Below are 20249 nucleotides of genomic sequence, written 5' to 3'. Positions count from 1 at the left end.
ACACGGCACAGCGCGGATGAATCCAATGTTTGAGGAGAGTGTGAGGCTGTCAGTCACCGCGCCGATGTGGATACTGGCATTCAGAATCAAAGATTATTCTTTTTGGAAGTATGACCAACATAATAATTTTCACCGGAAAATGTCATCTGAACAAGTAAGTAACATTCACTTTTGTTCTGGTTCTGACATTGCAGTAAATCGCGCTGATTAAATCTAACAATCGCTTATCATATCACGAAAAACCGTGCAAATTATACTTTGTTCTCAAATTGTTAATGTTAACAACATCAGCATTGCGTGACTACATTTAATGCTCTTCTGATATTATCCTTGTTTTTGCATGGGTCCGGTTGCAGTCTCTTTTTTTCTGTAGTCACTCCGAAGTCTTTTGCATTTTACAATGGGTGAATCTCTAGTTGTCACTGGTGATTGTCGTTTGAACCTTTCTTGATCCGCCATCAAATTGATAAGTTTAATTAGGTCAAGTGCTGTGAGAAAAGGCTATAAATCTCCACCTCCAACATCCTCACACACATAGCCTACTAGCCGAGACTCCTCCTTTATGTGTACAGATGTGACGTAATGACGCAAAGACATGCTCAAATCTTCCGTGGAAATCCACCAGTACCGCTGAAATTAAAAACATTATTACAAGCTTACCGCTTTGAATCGAGCTAAGGCAAGCAGATAGTTTTGAACACTGGCTGGTTATGTATTTTCTCAAATATGTATTTTGGATCATTTTTACCCCAAAAAAGCTACGGACTGCAGCTTTAAGTCAAAAGAATGAACATGTGAAACGGGTTTGTAAAATAAAGTGATAGGTTTTTGGGTTTTTTTTTTTTTACACTTATACTTTTTTTTTACACTGCTGTCATTTAATGCTCACAAAGTTAAAACACTAATAATTTAAAAACATTGTTAATTGTAATTTTTAGCAAATCTCAAATTGAATATCCATTTTTATACATGTACATTATAACTTAAAATGCATTTAAAATTGACTGATTTATGTATTATTTTTGTTTTATTTATATTTCAGTATTGTATAAAATTTTAATATTGGCCATTTATTGGTTATCGGCCATAACATGAATAATCATTGACTCACAGTTTTGCTATCAGCCAGAATTTTGAAATGCTGAATAAATGAACAGACTGTGTTGACTATTTAATATAATTATTAATTCATTTATTCACAATATATTTGTATCAAATCAAAAAGACCTGCGAGTCTGATTTGACCAAGGCCTGCTTGGTAAAGTAAAATGTCTGGCCTAAATGTACTGGATGAAGCTCAATGAATGACCTCCTATTGGTACTGTATTGAAGGACGCACATAAACACATAACAGATTTTTAATACTTGTGCCAGTGTGTTTGCCCACAGTTTGTGTTTATTTAGATTTATGAACACAAATTATAACTAGTCTTTCTGTATGTCTGTCTCTCTCTCTCCTCCGACAACTGCATTATACCATCTATCTATGAATTACATGAACGTTTGTCTGTCTTTTAATTGAATATCTCTCGAACCGTTAGTCCGTTGGATTTCAAACTTGACAGGTGTCTTGCTAAGGGCACGAGTAAGTGGAGTGCCGAGTTTGACGTTGTTTGGATTAGAAATGCAAAAGATATTGTTAAATATATCGGTAAAAGCAGCACACATTGAAGTTGTGGTTTAAAAATAAACATTCTGTCAGCTAAACATTTAGGCCGTGTGTCCACCAAAGCGTTTTTACTCGCGCCAGGCGTACGTTTTCAATTGTTTTCAATGGGAGCGCCGCGTTTTTTAAACGCCATGAGTGCAACGAGGCGCTGACTGTGTATTTAACGCTCAAGCGCTGAGCGTTCGGCGTTTTTTACACGCTGAAGCGCTGAGCGCCCGGCGTTTTTACTGGTCGCCGAGAGTTGAAAAATGTTCAACTTTTGGATAAAACGCAGCGCTCATCACTGTCACTTTTCACCAACCGTCCAATCACAGTGGAGGAGGGGCGGGACTAATATCACACCGACCAACTGTCACAACATTCTTTCTGTACAACGACATCAACCAGCAGAGCAAACCGAACAAAATGGATGAAAAAATATTTTTTAGTATGAAACAAATTACCTGCGAAATCAGTTAAGTAAACTGTGCTGCGGATATTCTGTATCATAGCAACGAAACGTCTCAACGGAAAAAACGCTGCGCTTCCAAAACGCTCTCATGCGCTCACAGCTAGGCGTTTTCAGCAGAGCGTCTAGCGTTTTCAGCTGCCTAAAAACGCTTTGGTGGACACACGGCCTAAATCAGCTACACTGTTGTGTTTACTTCTGAATATTGTAGTTATTCAGAAGTAGTTAGTTGTCAGTAGTTAGTTATGTTGTTCAATTTTCCATATATACTGTATGTCATTATGTCAGTATCAGTATTTGCTTTCAACCATGCACAAATAAAAATGTCACTGAACTTTTGCTGTGTAATTGTAACAATGAGCACTCAAACACACCAAACCAACAATTACTAAAAACACACACAAAAACTGATTTTGCACATACATACTGTCAAATCGATTAATCGCGATTAAATAATATACAGTACACACACGTATAATATACATTATATATAAATATAATATAGCCTATACACAGACACACATACATCTATCTATAAATTACAGAAACGTCTGTCTGTGTGTCTGTTATTCGCATATCTCGGTAAAAGAAGCACACATTGAAGATGTTTAGATGATGTTTAGAAGGTTGTGGTTTAAAAAGAAACATTCTGACATTAGAGGGTTGTGGTTTAAAAATATCTGAATATTATATTTTATTCTGGTATGCTTAACATTATCGCTACTGTGTAATAGTAGCCTATGCTATTCACCAACTAAACATAAAAGACGCTAACTGCCTTTCATTGTCTCTATAATTGTAATCCTCACTGCACTAATGTAAATCTAATCTAATCTAATCTAAACTCCTGCAACCAATAAAAAAAATAAAAAAATAAATAAACTCCTGCTACCTGTACACAGATACCCAAATACATGTCACCTAATATCACCATTATAAATTGTTTTGCAACCATGTTGTTCAATTTTCCATTGTTATTGTGTCATTATGTCAGTATCAGTATTTGCTTTCTGCCATGCACAAATAAAAATGTCACAACTTTTGCTGTGTAATTGTAACAATAAGCACTCAAACACACCAAACCAACAATTACTAAAAACACACACAAAAACTGATTTTGAACGGGTATATCTGTTATTCACTTATCTCTCGAACAGTTAATCCGATGGATTTCAAACTTGACAGGTGTCTTGCTAAGGGCACGAGTAAGTGCAGTGCCGAGTTTGACGTTGTTAGGATTAGAAATGCAAAAGATATCGGTAAATATATCAGTAAAAGAAGCACACATTGGCTTTTGCCGCTCTAGCCGCTGGCCACTCTGGCTCACACTGCACACTGAGTGGCCACTCCCCCTCCACACTGCACACTGAGTGGCCACTCCCCCTCCACACTGCACACTGAGTGGCCACTCCCCCTCCACACTGCACACTGAGTAGCCACTCCCCCTCCACACTGCACACTGAGTGGCCACTCCCCCTCCACACTGCACACTGAGTGGCCACTCCCCCTCCACACTGCACACTGAGTGGCCACTCCCCCTCCACACTGCACACTGAGTAGCCACTCCCCCTCCACACTGCACACTGAGTGGCCACTCCCCCTCCACACTGCACACTGAGTGGCCACTCCCCCTCCACACTGCACACTGAGTGGCCACTCCCCCTCCACACTGCACACTGAGTGGCCACTCCCCCTCCACACTGCACACTGAGTAGCCACTCCCCCTCCACACTGCACACTGAGTGGCCACTCCCCAAAATAAACATTCTGACATTAGAGGGTTGTGGTTAAAAATATCTGAATATTATATTTTATTCACGGCCATCATTTGTAGTAGCCTATTCACCAACTGTTTGCTCAAGCGTAGCATTTTCTCTGAGTTCACTGTGTAGCTGCTCCAGCCAAGGTCTGAACCTGCCCTGAATCGCTGCGCTTATTCATTTGTGGATGTTAACTGAATCTGTAAGTCAGCACTGTTTAATTCTGAATATTATATTTTATTCTGGTCTGCTTAACGTTATCGTTTTCTCAGAGTTTAGGCTCCTGTGTAATAGTAGCATAGGCTATTCAGCAACTCAAACATACCAAACCAACAATTACTAAAAACAGATTTTGCACGGGCATTGCACTAGTGTTGTATAACTTAACCACAGTGTGGCATTGGCACAAAACTCAACCCTTTAGGTACACTTTGTGTGACAGTATAATAAGTAACTCTCATTGTACAATAGAAGGAAACATTTTAATATATAGCCAGAATGTTCTGGAAAGTGGACTTTTTTAGAGTCAGGCAACCCGTTTTTGAGAACAAGGATAAAAAGAGGCTAAACAAGAACAAGGCTAAAGTGGAGGGATCTGATATGACCTTGGATCTGAGGGAGGGTTCGGCCAGACTGTGTGGTTTTGTACATGGCCAAATGTTCAGAGGAGAGTTTATAAACAACTACTAAACCTATTCATTACTGTAACAAACACAATTCTGCTAATATACTCCACTCACACAAAGGTTCTGTGCCATATTCTCACTTTCTACCTCTTGCCTCGCTCTCTCAACATAACTAAACACACTGATATGTGAGTTAATGAGCTGGCACAGTACCGTGCCATCCAGTAGGCAGCGAGCCTTGGCAGCCGCAGGAGCTGTAAACTCCTCTGGCAAAAGTCTGCAGTGTGCAAACAGTTGCATTTATAGCTTAATAACAGATTAGATGTCTCCTTCAAGCCCCAGGAAAGAACTGCTTGTAAGAAGCCTTCGTGAATGACTGTTATTGTAGCTATGCGGTTTTCGTTCTGTCTAATGAAAGGAGAATGTTGGCCAGCGTTTTCATTATTGGATTGTTATGATGGCTGTTTCTGACATGTTCCTCTCTCCGTCACAGCTCCTCCTCGTCATGATCGGATCCACGGACGAGATCCTACAGGAGGCGGCAGCCAGCTGTGTGGCCAACATTCGACGCCTGGCACTGGCCAATGAGAAGGCTAAATATGGGTAAAAAGTGACCGCAAGCAACACAGATATAATCTTCCTCCCAATCTCAACCGAAGAGGGCAACAAATTTGTTTTTACCCCCACTCAATGAGTATAAATGGATCAGCTGTGATGACCAATGTGTGTTTATTTATATTTTACTTCAGCTCTGTAATAATAGGAAGCATTTAGCTAAAGCTAAAAATGATATTAATTAATTCTTTAGAGTCCACATAAACATGGATCACCCTTGTCCCTCTATATAAATGCTTTCTTCTTCTATGTGTGTACACACCAAATGTTCCACAGTTTGCATTCCCTGAAATGATTTAGAGCATGAATACAACACATTCACAAATGCAGCAGGTACTGATGTCTGAATAAAAGGCACATCTGGTGATGTGACTTTTGTTTAAAAAGTTCATGCAACCCTGTAATTGAAGACTGCTTACTGATTAAAGCAGAAACACTCACCATATTTTCTACCTCTTTCTTCTCTCTCTCTGATGGTCTCACATGCTCTACACAATAGTTATGAAGACAGCATACACAACATTTAGAGAAAATAAAACCAAAAGAACACATTTGCACACATGATTTGGTGATAGTTTCAAGCAGAAAAAGACAGTCCCATTAATGTGAATGATATGCTCATAAATTCAATCAGCGGTGACGTGAATGGGCACAATGTTTGGAGAACTTGGAACAGTGCAGTAGCAGGTCCCTTCTGAGTAAATATGATTTTGTGCATAATTGACGTGCAGCAGTTCCCTGATGAGATGGAGTATTTTGCGTTATTATTTGTTATTGAAAAAATATGGTGATGGCTCCTCTCAATGTCCTCATTAATTTTGCCTGTTAAAAGTAGGAGCGTGTATGAGGAAAATGAGACCACCTCAACAGTACAGCAGCAGCATGCCTTTTGCTCAGACAGCCCCATAAAATGTAATCCTTAAAAATAATCATGTTTTATATTATCGGCATCAATCCAATGTCCAGTACTTTCTATACCTGATATAATGAATGCAAAACAACAAAAACAAGCAAAGATACAATTACGCAAACTAGTGGAACAAGCAGTGGAAATTTGTCATATAACATTATATTTGACTCAAATGTCAATGCTGCACTGTAAAAAAGTTTTTACCTGATCTGAACCCGATTCGTAACTTTAGTTGGTGTAACCTACTGTAGATAGGTTGATTCAACTATATTTATATTTTGTACTTAAATAAAATCAAGTCACCTTTATTTATATAGTGCTTTGTACAATACTGAGTGTTTCAAGCAGCTTTAAAGGAACAGGACAGGGAAATAATGATCAATGGTGCAAACGGAATCCGATTCTGCCATAAAGCTGCTCTAAAAAAGACAATATAGTGACATTGTTCAGTTTGAATCAGTTCAGTGTAATAACTAAGTTCATGAATTATGAAATGAGTTCAATTCATCTATTAAGCAGCTCTATAGAAAAGTTTTAATTCAGTGCGGTCAAATCAATAATATTACTAATTATTCATTTAGATATTACTACACTAAGCAACTTTTTTTTCCAATAGTTCTGTTATTATAAATATGTTAAGATCATACCTCTCAACCTGATTTGTGAAGCAGATTTCTCATTCAGAGGGTACACATCTATGCATCCATCTTTTTCATTATATATTTTAGTGTTTACCTTTTGCAGAGCATGCATGAAATTACTCGGCGGTCCCGCAAAATATAAATATCTAAAGATTAAATAAACGTTATTCAAATGTATTTGTTTTTAAGGTACAGAATGTTATTTGTCTAATGAGCAACAAAAAAGGTTTACAGGCACAGGTGTCATGATTATGCAGGGACGAGGAGAGGTGAGGATCTATTAGCCAGCAGTCTTTATTCCATAGACACACAAACAAAAAGATAATCCAAACAGGAAGCCAATGGCAATAACCCAAACATGAAGACATAGGAAACACAGCTTTACATTGAGATTTAAAGACAAGGACTGTTTTACAGGGGTATAAATACACTGGGTAACAAGAGGCTAACAAGGAACAGGTGAAGATGATTAGTCATCATGGTAACTAATAAGGGAAACTATGGAGACAAAGGCTGAATCCGAAATCGCCCCCTATACCCTCATTCACTATATTAATACTGAGGAGGAGTGAATGAAAACGAGTGAGTGAATTCAGACAGCTGTTGAGTGTACATCGGTTGTACACTGGTTATTGCGTTGCATTGTGGGATAGAATGAGTGCACTCGACAACATTTACTATGGTTTCGGACACCACTACAAATGGCTGTCACCTCAAATAGTGCCCTATTTGAGGGTATAAGAGGGCGATTTCGGATTCAGCCAAAGGCAAACAGGAACAAACCACAGGAAGAGAACATTGGCACAGCAAGACAAAAGAACTTCAAAATAAAAGTCCTGAAACATAAAACACAAGGGATTCATGACAGAACAAAGTTAACCAGTGGATTCCAGAGGCTCCAGAAACTGACACAAGATTCCACGAGTGTGGTGGAGCGGAGGCGGAACAGGGGGAGGGAAGTAAATTCATTAGTTAACTAGCGATGAAAAATATCTCTTAAGCATTTATTAATCTCAGTTGATATTCATTTCAATATTTACGAATTATTAAAAAAATAACATTGTTAAAGGTTTTATCTGTTACCTCCTGTAACATTAATAGACCTGAGCTAACATGACCTAACAGTTGTATTTTTTATAAACTACAAAGTTTAATAAATAGCTACTGAATCATTGTTGGTTGATGTTAGTTAATTCATTATGCTATCTAATGGGACCTTATTGTCATCTTACCCATATTTTTTTGCGTGAGGGAGCAGGACAGCATCTTGTTGAAGTGAAATCAGACCCACATTTGTGGGGATAACCACCCAAAAAAAAATTCTTTCTACAGTAAATGTCATTTAAAGACAGAAAGTAGGAGACAAATGGAACTGAATATTTGAATTTTGGAATCAATATCGAGCTTGATTACAACTGATTTCCTGTGGCTCCGCATTTGTCATCCTTGATTCTCCTGTGTTGAGTCTATCATGTATGGCTAAGTGCAGTTTACTTCAACAGACTATAAACTAAGAGACTCTAAATGAGAATCATTGTCTTCTGAGTATACGACTCTGATCACCAAAAATAAATAAGGCCCTTTTAAACCCAAGCAGTGCAGATGTTACAACCGCTACCCTTCTTTTTTTACTTCACCCCTTCATCCATCTCTGTCTCTCTCTGTTTCTCTCTCTCTGAGGTTGATGACTAGTAGGACATGCCTAACTAACGTCATTAAACAAATGTTGCGTGTTTGACTGAAGGACAGGAATTCATGGGATGGTGAGTTGAGGACAGAGGACATGTTTAAGTCATTGGGATGAGAATTAGTGCTCTAGCGTCTGTCTTCCTGCCCAGTCAGCTCAAAAGTGCAGACCGCTCTTAACCGCACTGCCTAAGCATGTTCAAACTTCAGTTCACTTCTTATCCAGCCATACTTTTGTTTTTTAAAAATACTGATAGCTACCTGAAATCTGAAGTTTTCCCTTTGAGCGAGAGGGGAAAAAACATGGGTTTCAAAGTATCCTGAAAGCGCTTTACTTGGATCTGTTATTTGATCAAGAAAATTATTCAAAGCTAATAAGAGGTTTTGTCACCACATACACACACAATTACCAGTTGAGCCCTTAATATTTGGAAATCAGTAGGGAGGGAAATACGCTGAGAAATGTTGCGGTCATGCTTCGCCTAAACCTCCATCTCTGCCCTCACCGAGAAATATGACCTCATCAAAACAACCAGGAACCTTTTCCTTATTAGATTTTGATTGAATTACATTGGAATACAGTCTCATTTGTATAAAATCATAATTCAGTGTGTTTACTTAAGGTCGTGCTGGGATGGAGCGATGTAATGCAAGTGCTTGCGCATGTGCTATTTTTTGTGAAAATGAAACGCGTCTGTTTGAAGTGGAAGGTTCCCGCACAGCTCCCTAGGCAGTGGGTTAGAATTCTTCATAAAGAAACTAATGACTAGTAAAATTTTCTTCCAAATATCAGAAGTGGCTTTGTTTTCTCTTCAAGAGGACAAGAAGGCTGTGTTTTAATATAAAGCCAAATGGGGAGCCGAGCATCACGGCTGTGAAAATAAACTTGAAGTGCGTGTTCACTTAGTACACAAACCAAAGATCTGGCTTGCTTTTTAGAGAATTTAGTTTTTTTTTTTTTTTTTTACACACATACATGCACTAGTTCACACAGTTTGTTGCAACAAAGTGGTAAGTTTCTGTTCTTTTGTGGTCACAAACCCTCAAAATGTAATACGCTCTCAAAGGTTAAATATGTCTTGTAATGCCTTTCCATAACTAGATGGTTTTGGTTTGCTCACTCACTCTCTCCTTATTGCTCCAGTTCCCTCCCTCTGTCTCTTTTTCTCTTAAACGGTTTAATTGCCTCAAATGAATTCTGACATTCCCATCCATAAAGTGTAAATAACTAGCTGGCCTAACAATAAATAAACAGAAAAATGAGTGCACAAATACCACAGTGTCTGGGTCGGCTTTCAGACCTGTCCCCTATAAAGAGCTCAATGACTTTAATAAAGACTGCATTGGTACTGACAGGCCATGCTTATAACATACTTTATGGAGTACACAGATTTATTATAATAGGAAAAATCACCTGTAGTACGAAATCAACCAGGGGCATAAGAATTATCAGAAAACTTTTAAGAATATGTGGTATTGTATAATTGAAAGCAAAACAACTTAACCTTTAAGTAACATCATTATTCGAGCGTTTTTATGATAAAGCTTTAAGAATTAGAACTAACAAGTATGATTTTTTTTGTGTACATGGTCAACATTAACAATAATCAGAAGATTAAAATCTCATTAAATCTTACCAAAATGTAAAATGTTTAATCTGTTTAGCAGCATTAATAGTAAAAAAATGTGTAATCTTTTCGCTAGATTGGATTGTTGCCAGGGAGACTGTTGGGCTCATGAATATTAATCACATTTTCTACATTCACCAGAATTGATTTGCTAAATCAAAATGTGGGCGATGACTGCTAGCCAATGGGATTATTACTTTTGCATTATTTCTACCCATTGATGAAGCAACTAAGCCAGCAGAGGCTTAAAGGCTTTGTTTATTATCGTTTCTAAATTAAGTAGTTTTTTTTTTAACAAATCAGTTGAGTGAACAATTCAGTGACTCACACATAAAGACAGTGGCTGCAAAAATGCATACTATACTAAATAGATGAAAAACAGTATGTGTAAATAGTATGTCCAAATTCACAGTATTCATAAAACAGTAGGTGAAAAATGACCTGAAAAACTAATACTTCTGGCAAGAAAGATTCTGAAGTGCCCACACATCACTATCCCATGACCATGAGGCCACGAGAGAGGATTTTTGAATGTCAGTGAAGTGACTCAAATTATGCTGTAGGTCACAAGAAAATGACAACACATACGTCCGGATTTCATTCATACTATATGAACACGTATGTCCGGATTTCATTCATACTATATAGAACAGACACAAAGTAATTACTTATTCAAAAGAAGTTCCAACTCAGAGAGTATGTGATTCCAGAAGAAGCACTTTCCTGTGATTTGAACAAATCATTTGAGTAAATGATTCAATGACTCATTCATAAAAAACGTTATCTATGCCACCTACGGGCTTAACAATATAACCTGCAGAAAGAGTCAAAGATTGTATTGTATTGTATTGTATTGTATTGTATTGTATTGTATTGTATTGTATTGTATTGTATTGTATTGTATTATATTTGTAGGTCCCTCTACCTGTCTTTCATTTAATTATGAAGGACACGGCACAGGTTTAAACCATATGTGCCTACGGCACAAAGTTAGGCCGGAGTACGTGGTGGCCTTAGAAACAACAAACTGGCCCCTTCACTCACATTCTCTGAAGACGTGCCACAGACTCCCTTATAGCCTGTATGCTGCTTTTGACATAGTTAACCACCAGATCCTCCTGTTAACCCTCATGACGAAAGAGAATCTCAGAAACCGTACTTCAATGGTTCAAGTCTTACCTCTCATGTAGGTTCTTTAGGTTGTCGTGTAGGGTGTCACAACATCTAGCTACTGGGTTGCCTCAGGCCTCAGTGCATGGACCACTTCTCTTCATCATCTACATGTCATCACTAGGATCTGTCATTCAGAAACATGTTTCTTTCCTATCACTGCTATGCAGATGACACACAACCCTACCTCTCATTCCAGCCAGATGATCACAGCTGCTCACATCTCAGCCTCCCTGACAGACAATTCTTGCTGGATGAAGGACCACCACCTTCAACTCAACCTTGCAAAGACAGAAGTGCTTGTGGTCTCTGCCAAGCCAACACTTCATTACAACCATTCAGCTTGGTTCGTCAACCATAACTCCATCCAGAACAGCCAGTTGTGATTAATGATCAGTTAAATTTCAAAGACCACATTGCTAGAACTGCAGATTTGCCTTATAGAACATTAGAAAGATCAGGCCCTTTCTACAACTCCCTGTCTGGGCTCTTGTTCTATCCAGCATTTTTGCTCTCTTGGCAGGCCTTCCAGCATGCACTGTCAAACCTCTGCAACTGATCCAGAATGCTGCAGCAAGAGTGGTTTTTAAGAAGCCGAAGAGAGCGCATGTCACACCTCTCTTCATCAATGTGCACTGGTTGCCAGTTGCCGCTCTCATCAAATTCAAGGCACTGATGTTTGCCTACAGAACAACCACTGGCTCTGCTCTGCACCCCTATACCTAAACTCACTACTTCAGATCTATGTTTCCTCCAGAAGCTTGCGTTCTGCAAGTGAACTGTGCCTTGTGGTAGCATCCCAAACGTTAAAGGTGATTTTCTCAATGTTTCGATTTTTTTGCACCCTCAGATTCCAGATTTTCAAATAGTGGTATCTCAGCCAAATATTGCCCTATCCTAACAAACCAAATCAATGGAAAGCTTATTTATTCAGCTTTCAGATGATGTATAAATCTCAATTTAAAAAAATTGACCCTTGTGACTGGTTTTGTGGTTCATGGTCACATATTGTTGCCCTATTGTGGGTTTGATTTCTTATTGCTCTCCTCATTTGTAAGTCGCTTTGGATAAAAGCGTCTGCTAAATGATTGAATGTAAATGTCTCCCGCATTAATCTGGGCACTACATGGTCCTCAACGGATCAATAAACCACAAAGCAATCAAGTGTCTTGCACCAGTTTTCTTTAGAATAACTTGAAACAGTCTGTATTATAGATCCGTACCGCTAAAGAATGAAGGCCGCTATGTCGGGCAAACATACACGGAGAACAAAATAATTCTTTGAAACAAAATAATTCTAATTCAAAACTTGCATGTCTTACACTTGTTACTATGCACAATTCAATGTTTTAATACGACAAATGATTGATTAAACAACTTCTTTACTATCTCTCAGCTTCTCTCTCCGATCGGTTGCACTTGTTACTCTCATCTTTCTCGAATCACATTGCTCAACACACAGGTGAGGGTAGGGTTTAGCACTCGTAAAAATCACCCAATAAAATAAAAAAAGACCTAACTTTACGTTTGATAGCGTTCATAACGGCATACATACACACAAATTATACATCAATATATAGAGCTGTAGACTCCAAAAACAAATTAATTGAAATAAACCCATTAAATGTAGGATTGTATTCTACTGGGTTTCTTATATTATTATAGAAAAAATTATGCCAATAAATGAGTCTGATATATGATAGCAACCAGTTATAAATGTATATACTATACCTTACCTATCTCACACACACACACATTAAGCACTAGGACATGTATAAGATCTAGAGCAGCACAGACCTTCTCCTTTCTGGGTTCTAAACCTACCTGGGAGACTTGTGGCTTTGGACCAAGAATGATATTATCCTTGACTTTTCATCAGGATGTGTTCATCAAGCTCTCAGCACCCAACATGGGTGAGAGAAAGAGAGAGGAGGTCGAGACCGAGACGGAAAAAGACAGACAGAGGGAGTACAGCAGCAGGCCAACTGCTGATGATTATCAGATTTTTTTCTGCTCATATAGTGTGTTCGAGGCAGTGTAATGGGAGCTTTTTGCTTTGGATTTTTACACAGCAGGAGAAGGTGGTGGTAACTGATCGGACCGGATATATCAAACTGCTGCCAATCATCCTTATATGTGCCACAATCTTTTATGGTTTTTACATATTTGATGTACTGCTGCTAGTTGCTCATAATGCTATCTGTAAATCACATAATGGCACCATGTCTAAATGTGCTCTATGTAATGTTATATCGAAAGTTCCTTTGTTCTCCTGAAATCTAAAATAAACTCTGCTTTGTCAGCATGCACACAAGCTTCTTAATATGAGGTCACGAAGCGTCCAACCTCAATACACCAACCACACGAATAAGCAGCCACTTCAAAAAAGGAACAGTATTACCTCTGAAAACAGTGCAACCTGAAAAGATAACAGCGTGCCAAAACACAGAGCCAGGCGACCCAGTAGATTACTAAACAAAACACGACACGCATACTTCACAGGCATTGATGTATTTTAGGAAACCGTCTTTAAAAGAAAAACACTGCTTGAGAAAGAAAGGAAAGGTGGGGAAAAAATTAACCAACAGCTCAACACACAATTATTCTTCAAGACATTGTGTTTGCCAGCATGAAAGACACTAATGCCATTCAGGTTGGACACAGTAATGGCCTTAAGTATGTGTGGAAAAGCTGCTGAGAGTGTACACACTGTGACTTGTGCTAAGGTCATTTGAAAAACACTGATTGAATCACTTTTAACAATCTCTAATAGGTGTAATTGTTCAACAGTTTATATTTTCCACAAGGCCCAATGATTTTAACAAATCTTGTCTGTGGCTTTCTTTAAGTGGCCCCAACAGCGCAACATTCAATGGCTGCTCAACTCCTATTTAAGGCTTGTGGCTGGTGTGAAAATGTTGGTTTAAATGAGGGACAGACTGTATTAATGATACCAGAAAAGGGATTTTGAGATTCGAATGAAAAGGTAATGTCAGGAAATTACAACTACGGCGAAAAATCTACCTGCGTTTACTTTAAGCCAGTTCTATTACTCTCAAATTCGCCATTCGAAACATGGATGCATCTTGTTTGCATGGCACTACCACATGGTCACATGCTGAAAGCTTCAGCGGTGTGGAATTTCTCCAAGTTTGTCATCAAACTTCTGTCTATCCTGTAAACGGAGTTTGGGTTAGCTCTTCATAAACACTTAATTGTTTTATGCAGATGCTGTTGCGGCAACTCGGCAAATAAAACACAAGTATGTTGCTCCAGCAGAAAAGGAAATAAAATAGTAATGAAGAACACTTGCTTTGCCCATGGGTTTAGTAAATGTTTTCTGTCAGAGTTTCTGTTTGCAAGCCAACCTACATCTTACTGTCAAAGTAAATCTGCACTAAATATTCAGTCCCACTTTATATTACGTATCTTTACTACTTACAGTAGCCTACATCAAAAAAATTACATTTAGTACAATGAACTTATCTTGTTCATGCTGTATTGCAAAACAGTTTTGCCTCCATTGAGGTGGGATGGGTTTAAAGTTAGGAACAGGTTTGGTTGTATGGTTAGGTTTAAGAGTGGGTTAAGGTTCTTAGGGCCCTGTGCTTTAGGGGGCCGGACGGACTGAAGGCGGTAGCGAATGGATCGACGGGGAAGCAATCCACTTCCAACTACCCTCTACCCTTCAACCCCCTAACTCACACTTGGCCCCACCCCATGCTTGGGACTGCCCTGCGTGTAAGGAAAGGGTCAACAGTGTAATTATAGATGGAATTACAGAACTTAATTACAGATGTAAATACATGCAGGGCTTTTTTTATATAGCCTAAGTACAGTGTAAAAATGTACACATTAAGTGCATTATATCAAATGAATCATTTAAATGCCATTACATAGTACAACAATAACCCACTGAAAATGTAGACGTGTCAAGCTGATTAGCAACAACATCCATTGGTAGAAACACTGTACAAATAAACCAAGATCTTAAATAAGACACTTGGTCTGGCAGACACCCAAAGCACCAGGGCAGTTTACTGGTGAAGTCCACTTAAGGGTCATTACACTTTCAGCAAGGCTTCACAGAGCACATTATCTCTCCCTCTGACCACACCTTTAAGCAGTGGGCATCCCACGGAATGAAGTACACCACAAAGTGATGTGACTACCTGCCCAAGGGCATGTGGTTAAGATGCCACTGTTAGAGTAAACCTGTGGGCACCCACATGTGGTAAGCCCCTGATAGACAAGAGACAGTAAGAGAAAGGACATCATTCCAGTGGCCGTTAGTAGTCGGGCAGCACTGTCTTCAATTGCATTCACGAGGTGAGTGAGTCACCCTGCTGATGTCCGGGAGAGTTTGTTCATTAAATAGGTAAAAATACACCCAAATAAAAGGAACGCGCCAATTATACGGGGCGTAAGGAGCGCATATGTGCCTCCGAGTTTAGTCACTTCACCTCCAAACACTACCCTGGATAAACCCGAAAGACACAGTCAATGGCATTCACTGCGACGTGTAAGTCGTGTAATTTGGGAAAATGAGAGGGTAACAGAATCACATCGATGCTCGCGAGGGAACTCACGCGAGCAGCGTTTCCTCAGCACGCTAGGTCTCCCGATTAAGCATCGCACATGGGGTTGATATAATTAATTTGTTTGTATATTGGTTTATAGAGGTTCTTAAGCGAACTGGAATAGAATTAATTGTAGACCTTTGTAACCATGTTTGGAAAAGAATTAGGTTGTTCAATCAAGTGATTCCGCTCTCAAAATGTTAAGACAATAAAAATGAGGTCTCAAGGGATTTTCTGTCCTAGAGCGGTAAGCATTTTTGGTGAACGAAAGGAACCCAGACTTCCGCAAGGTCTTTCGTTATTACAGGGAATAAACCAAATATATTATTAAACGATATCATGGGATTTTAGCTATATAATGTAGGCCTATGATATGAAATAGAAATTAGCTTACATCAATATATTTTAATTATATTTTAAATATTTTATATTGAAGTTTGCAAGCGTTCCAATTGCTAGCCTAGAAAACGCATTTTATTTTAGTGGGGCAGAACACAGTAGCCTATATCTACTGACATTAATTTGAAAATTGTATAGAATAAATAGTTGTTTTCTAAACTGACTATGTAAATATTGTATCAGCACTCGGTTATTGTCATATATTAGGCATATTATAGCCTATGTTATAACCCTGAAACTATCAGGGTTATAATAATATGCCTAATATATGACAATAACCGAGTTACAGACAGAATCTATTAGAACACTCCATATTTCACCTATAAATAAATTCGTGGTAGGCTAGTGTGCTTCTGTCCTCTCCCCATCTAATTGACTTAGGCCTATTTCTCCACTTGACTACTATTTATCCATTCATCGGTCTCATGTCAAAATCGTGACTGTTTTGAACATCATATACTGAGGTGAAGCTGCTTCTGATGAACTGCATCCAATCACCAGCTCTGGCTGATATTAGTAACTCAATACAGCTGTCAAGCAGTCGGGTGATGGACGCGTTCCAGACGTGAACCCACACAAGGGAATATACACTGTTGCACTGGCTGACTGTCTCCCGGTAGCCTCCCCCTGCAGGCCGGCGAAACCGGCATAAAACAATCCCTGTATGTTCGCCGTCTGAGCCGCCAGCTGGGAAACACGAGATGAGTCCTGAATTCATGTTCCCGGGCGCGCTTGAATAAAGCACAGAGGCGAAAGCGGTTCGTGTGGTTTGCGCACAGGATTTTAGAGCGGAGAACATGTGAGAGGGGAATGGGAAACTGGAAACTGGATTACACTTTACAGAAAGACGCAGAAGGGGGAACGTTCAGGTACGTTCATTCAGCCTACTGTTTTCAGTTATGACTTGTAAATGTTTTCACTGTCGCGTCACAGTCTTTATAACTATGTGACAGGGATGATTCGTAAAGTTTGGTTTATTACCATTGCTCTCAATGGATTGCAAGGACCACAAATGTTGACTTTTTTGTCCTACATCTTTTCCTTTCCATAAGATTGTAGCCTAAATAAATGTAAAAGTGGATAAGTGCGGTTACAACGCTTTTATCACATCATTGATAAAATACTAACATTTCTACATTTCATACTACCTTACAGACACATTTTGTTATTCATGTCTATGAAATGCGCTAATACCGGTCAACGCAACATTGTATACATTCCAGTGTCAAATACGCACCATTCATTCTGAACACATTAAATGTAGCCTAATGCAAGTTTGCATAAACTGTACAGAAGTTTCAAACATATCAATTCCGTCAATATTCCTCACTCGAGCCTGTCTCAGACTCACGCGCTTAATGAGTTTTGCGTGTTTTGTTTTGGCTGAGGGGATCTTTAGGCTATTTTAAATTAAATTTAATGTAGTCTTCACCTACCGAAAATTATGTTTACCAATGTATGTTTGGGTCAACTCGGGAATGATAGTGAAGACAAGTGACAATTTATTCTGTTTCACAGGATTTTGTCAAGGCGCAGCGGCTCCGTTGAGTAGGACATCCCCACGGCGGCCAAGGCGCTTTCAGCGGACTGACACAGGGGGAAAGAAGGACTTATATACCAAAGATGAACACAATTGTGTTTAATAAGTTAAGTAGCCAAGTTTTATTCGAAGAGAAGGCGAATGAGGTGGAAAGAAGCAGTCGAAATTATTTAGAGGTGATAGATGGACAGCATCCGGACCTGCTCTCCAGCAGCCCCGTCATCAAAGACAGCTCAGCCATCCGGCACAGGAGATCCGGGTATGTCAGAGACTTCAGTGTCGTTTGTAAAATGTACTGCAGGTTCATGAACATGCTTACTACATAAACTTCCACGTACAATACCGCAAAGGAATGATTTCAAAGATGCACTGTAAAATATTTAATCATGTTTCATCAAGTAACATCTTTGTTTCCATCCATTTATCTCGATTTTCTTAAAGGGATAATTCACCCAAAAATGAATATTTTGTCACCATTTAGGCTACTAATGTTACCCCAATGTTATTCCAGACCTGAGTTTCTTTGTTCTGTTGAACAAAAATGAAGATATTTTGAAGAATGTTAGTAACCAGGCATTTGACGGTAGCAACTAACTTCCATATAGTATTTTTCCCCATGGCTTTCCCGTCAACTGTCTGGTTACTAAACTTCTTCAAAATATCTTCTTTTGTGTTCAACAGAACAGGTTTGGAACAACATGGGGTGAATAAATTATGTCAAAATTGTTAATTTTGGGGTTTACTATCCCTTTAAGTAATTCGAACTGGTCCTTCTAATTTTTAGACCATCTACAGGTGTTCACATTAGCACCCCTTTGATTTGACTTTTAAAACGTTTTCAAAATTAGTTTTTTTTTTTTTTTTTGCAGTAGATGATAACTGCTTTGCACATTATTTATTTTTCATGACGGAATAATTAGCCTAATTATGGTAAGATACTTAGCACATTAACACACAAATGAAAGCCTGTTTAAATCATATGTGGTCATTTTAACGCTGTTAATGCTTTTAACCGCGTGACAGCACATAGAACCGTATTAAAGATGAACATCAAATTGAAAAGCAATGGCTCGTCCAACTGTTGGACTTTTCATAGTCTTTTTTGTTTTCTTTCCATAGATTTTGCGCTCAGTTGTGGTTAGAGAGCATCTGGTTTGAATTCACAGCCTGCTCGCCGCCTTCTTATCTAGGATACGTTGAGGTTTCAAAAAGAGAATAGCAGGAAATTAATATTCACAATTCATTTAAGTCGCTGTCGATGGTGCTGAATTAGCAGGGGCTTGTCGTTCGGGTACATGAGGTCATTCGTGTTCGGTAGCAAATTTAAAAAAACGTACGGGTCTGTTTCTAATAAATAAACATTTCCTTCAACTGTATGTGTGGTCCAGTCAATCACGAATATTTTTGTAGTGAGGGCGCAAGAAGAAACCATGTCATCTTTGCCCTCCGAACTCAGCGCGTTCAGCCTCACCGCCCTAAGCTGTTTACCTCAACCTGTTTTTTATTTGCAGACAACACAGTGCTTCATTATACGACTGCGATACACAGCAACACCGAAGCTAAATGTGATGTCTTGTGAAAAACTTGTGCAAACATCCTCCGCTGCGGGTGCGTCTGGCTCGCGCTTATTGAAGGTCCGTTTGCGCGAGTAAGCGGAGCCAATAGGATAACACTACAGCCGCTCTGCTCGCCTCAAGGGGAATATCACTGCTAATGGAAATTATTAATATAAACACAGAGGTGTGTGTCGCCGATATCGAGAACAGGGAGGGAAAAAAACTTCTTTGGGTTGTTAATACAGATCTGGGTTACAAGGGAAATATTTGCTGAACATGAACCTCGGAGCGTTGGGGGGAAATATGTTAAATGTGCAGTCAGGTTTTTGGAAGATAACATGGTGATATAACAGCGCCATACTGACATCTACAGGTTTAAATAACCAGCTTCTGTTCACTCCTGAAAATAAAGGTTCCGATTAGAAGAAAAACACACTAACAGCCTGATGCTACAGGAGAACATTTTAAAGTTCCACAAAGAACATTTTACTCTCTAGTCCGAGGAAACACCTATGCACCAGTTCTTACAGGAACCCTGTCCCAGGACACCAACATACTGATCTGAAGAACCTGTATTGTCATTTCAAAAACTTTTCTTTACAGCAATATGGTTTTTAATTAAAACCCTCTTTACGCACAGAACTATTAAAGAAAGTTTGTGACGTTTAACATGAATTGAGAATAAAAGTAACTGTCAAGACTTTTATACATTTTGTTTCTGCAAACCATCTTGCCTCTCAGTATAAAGATTTTTCTTTTTCAAACTACTGTATTGTCACTATCGGAGTACATAGCACATGTGTCATACTGTGGATGTTGGATTACATGCAATTATTTAAGTGCATCGTCTTTGTGTTTTGCAGCCAGACTGTAAACTGAATCTGAGTGAAAATCATTCACTGGGAGAGTTAATTATAGCATGATACTCATTTCACTGCGTATGACCGTAAATTAGGCCCTCGTGTAAGACTATTAACCCTTGCAACATTTTTACGCATATTTTCAATTTTTCTGTTTGCAT

The 20249-nt window shown here is 38.9% G+C and overlaps 2 protein-coding genes across 2 annotated transcripts in view; both read left to right on the top strand.

Annotated features, from left to right (window-relative positions):
- odad2 (outer dynein arm docking complex subunit 2) overlaps positions 1-5221 on the top strand; it is a 94181-nt gene extending 88960 nt beyond the window's left edge. The window contains exon 19 of the mRNA XM_056255533.1: positions 4997-5221. Within this exon, the coding sequence (XP_056111508.1) occupies positions 4997-5110 (114 nt within the window). The 3' untranslated portion in view covers positions 5111-5221. The remainder of the gene's footprint in view (positions 1-4996) is intronic.
- A 12400-nt stretch (positions 5222-17621) lies between these two features.
- mkxa (mohawk homeobox a) overlaps positions 17622-20249 on the top strand; it is a 30253-nt gene continuing 27625 nt past the window's right edge. The window contains exon 1 of the mRNA XM_056255550.1: positions 17622-17931. Within this exon, the coding sequence (XP_056111525.1) occupies positions 17756-17931 (176 nt within the window). The 5' untranslated portion in view covers positions 17622-17755. The remainder of the gene's footprint in view (positions 17932-20249) is intronic.

This window comes from Rhinichthys klamathensis, unplaced genomic scaffold (genome assembly GCF_029890125.1).
Source record: "Rhinichthys klamathensis goyatoka isolate OS25496 unplaced genomic scaffold, OSU_Roscu_1.1 h1tg000121l_1, whole genome shotgun sequence".
Classification (NCBI taxonomy): Eukaryota; Metazoa; Chordata; class Actinopteri; order Cypriniformes; family Leuciscidae; genus Rhinichthys; species Rhinichthys klamathensis.
Note: the sequence above shows the minus strand (reverse complement) of the source record. Positions and strands in the feature narration are given on the sequence as shown.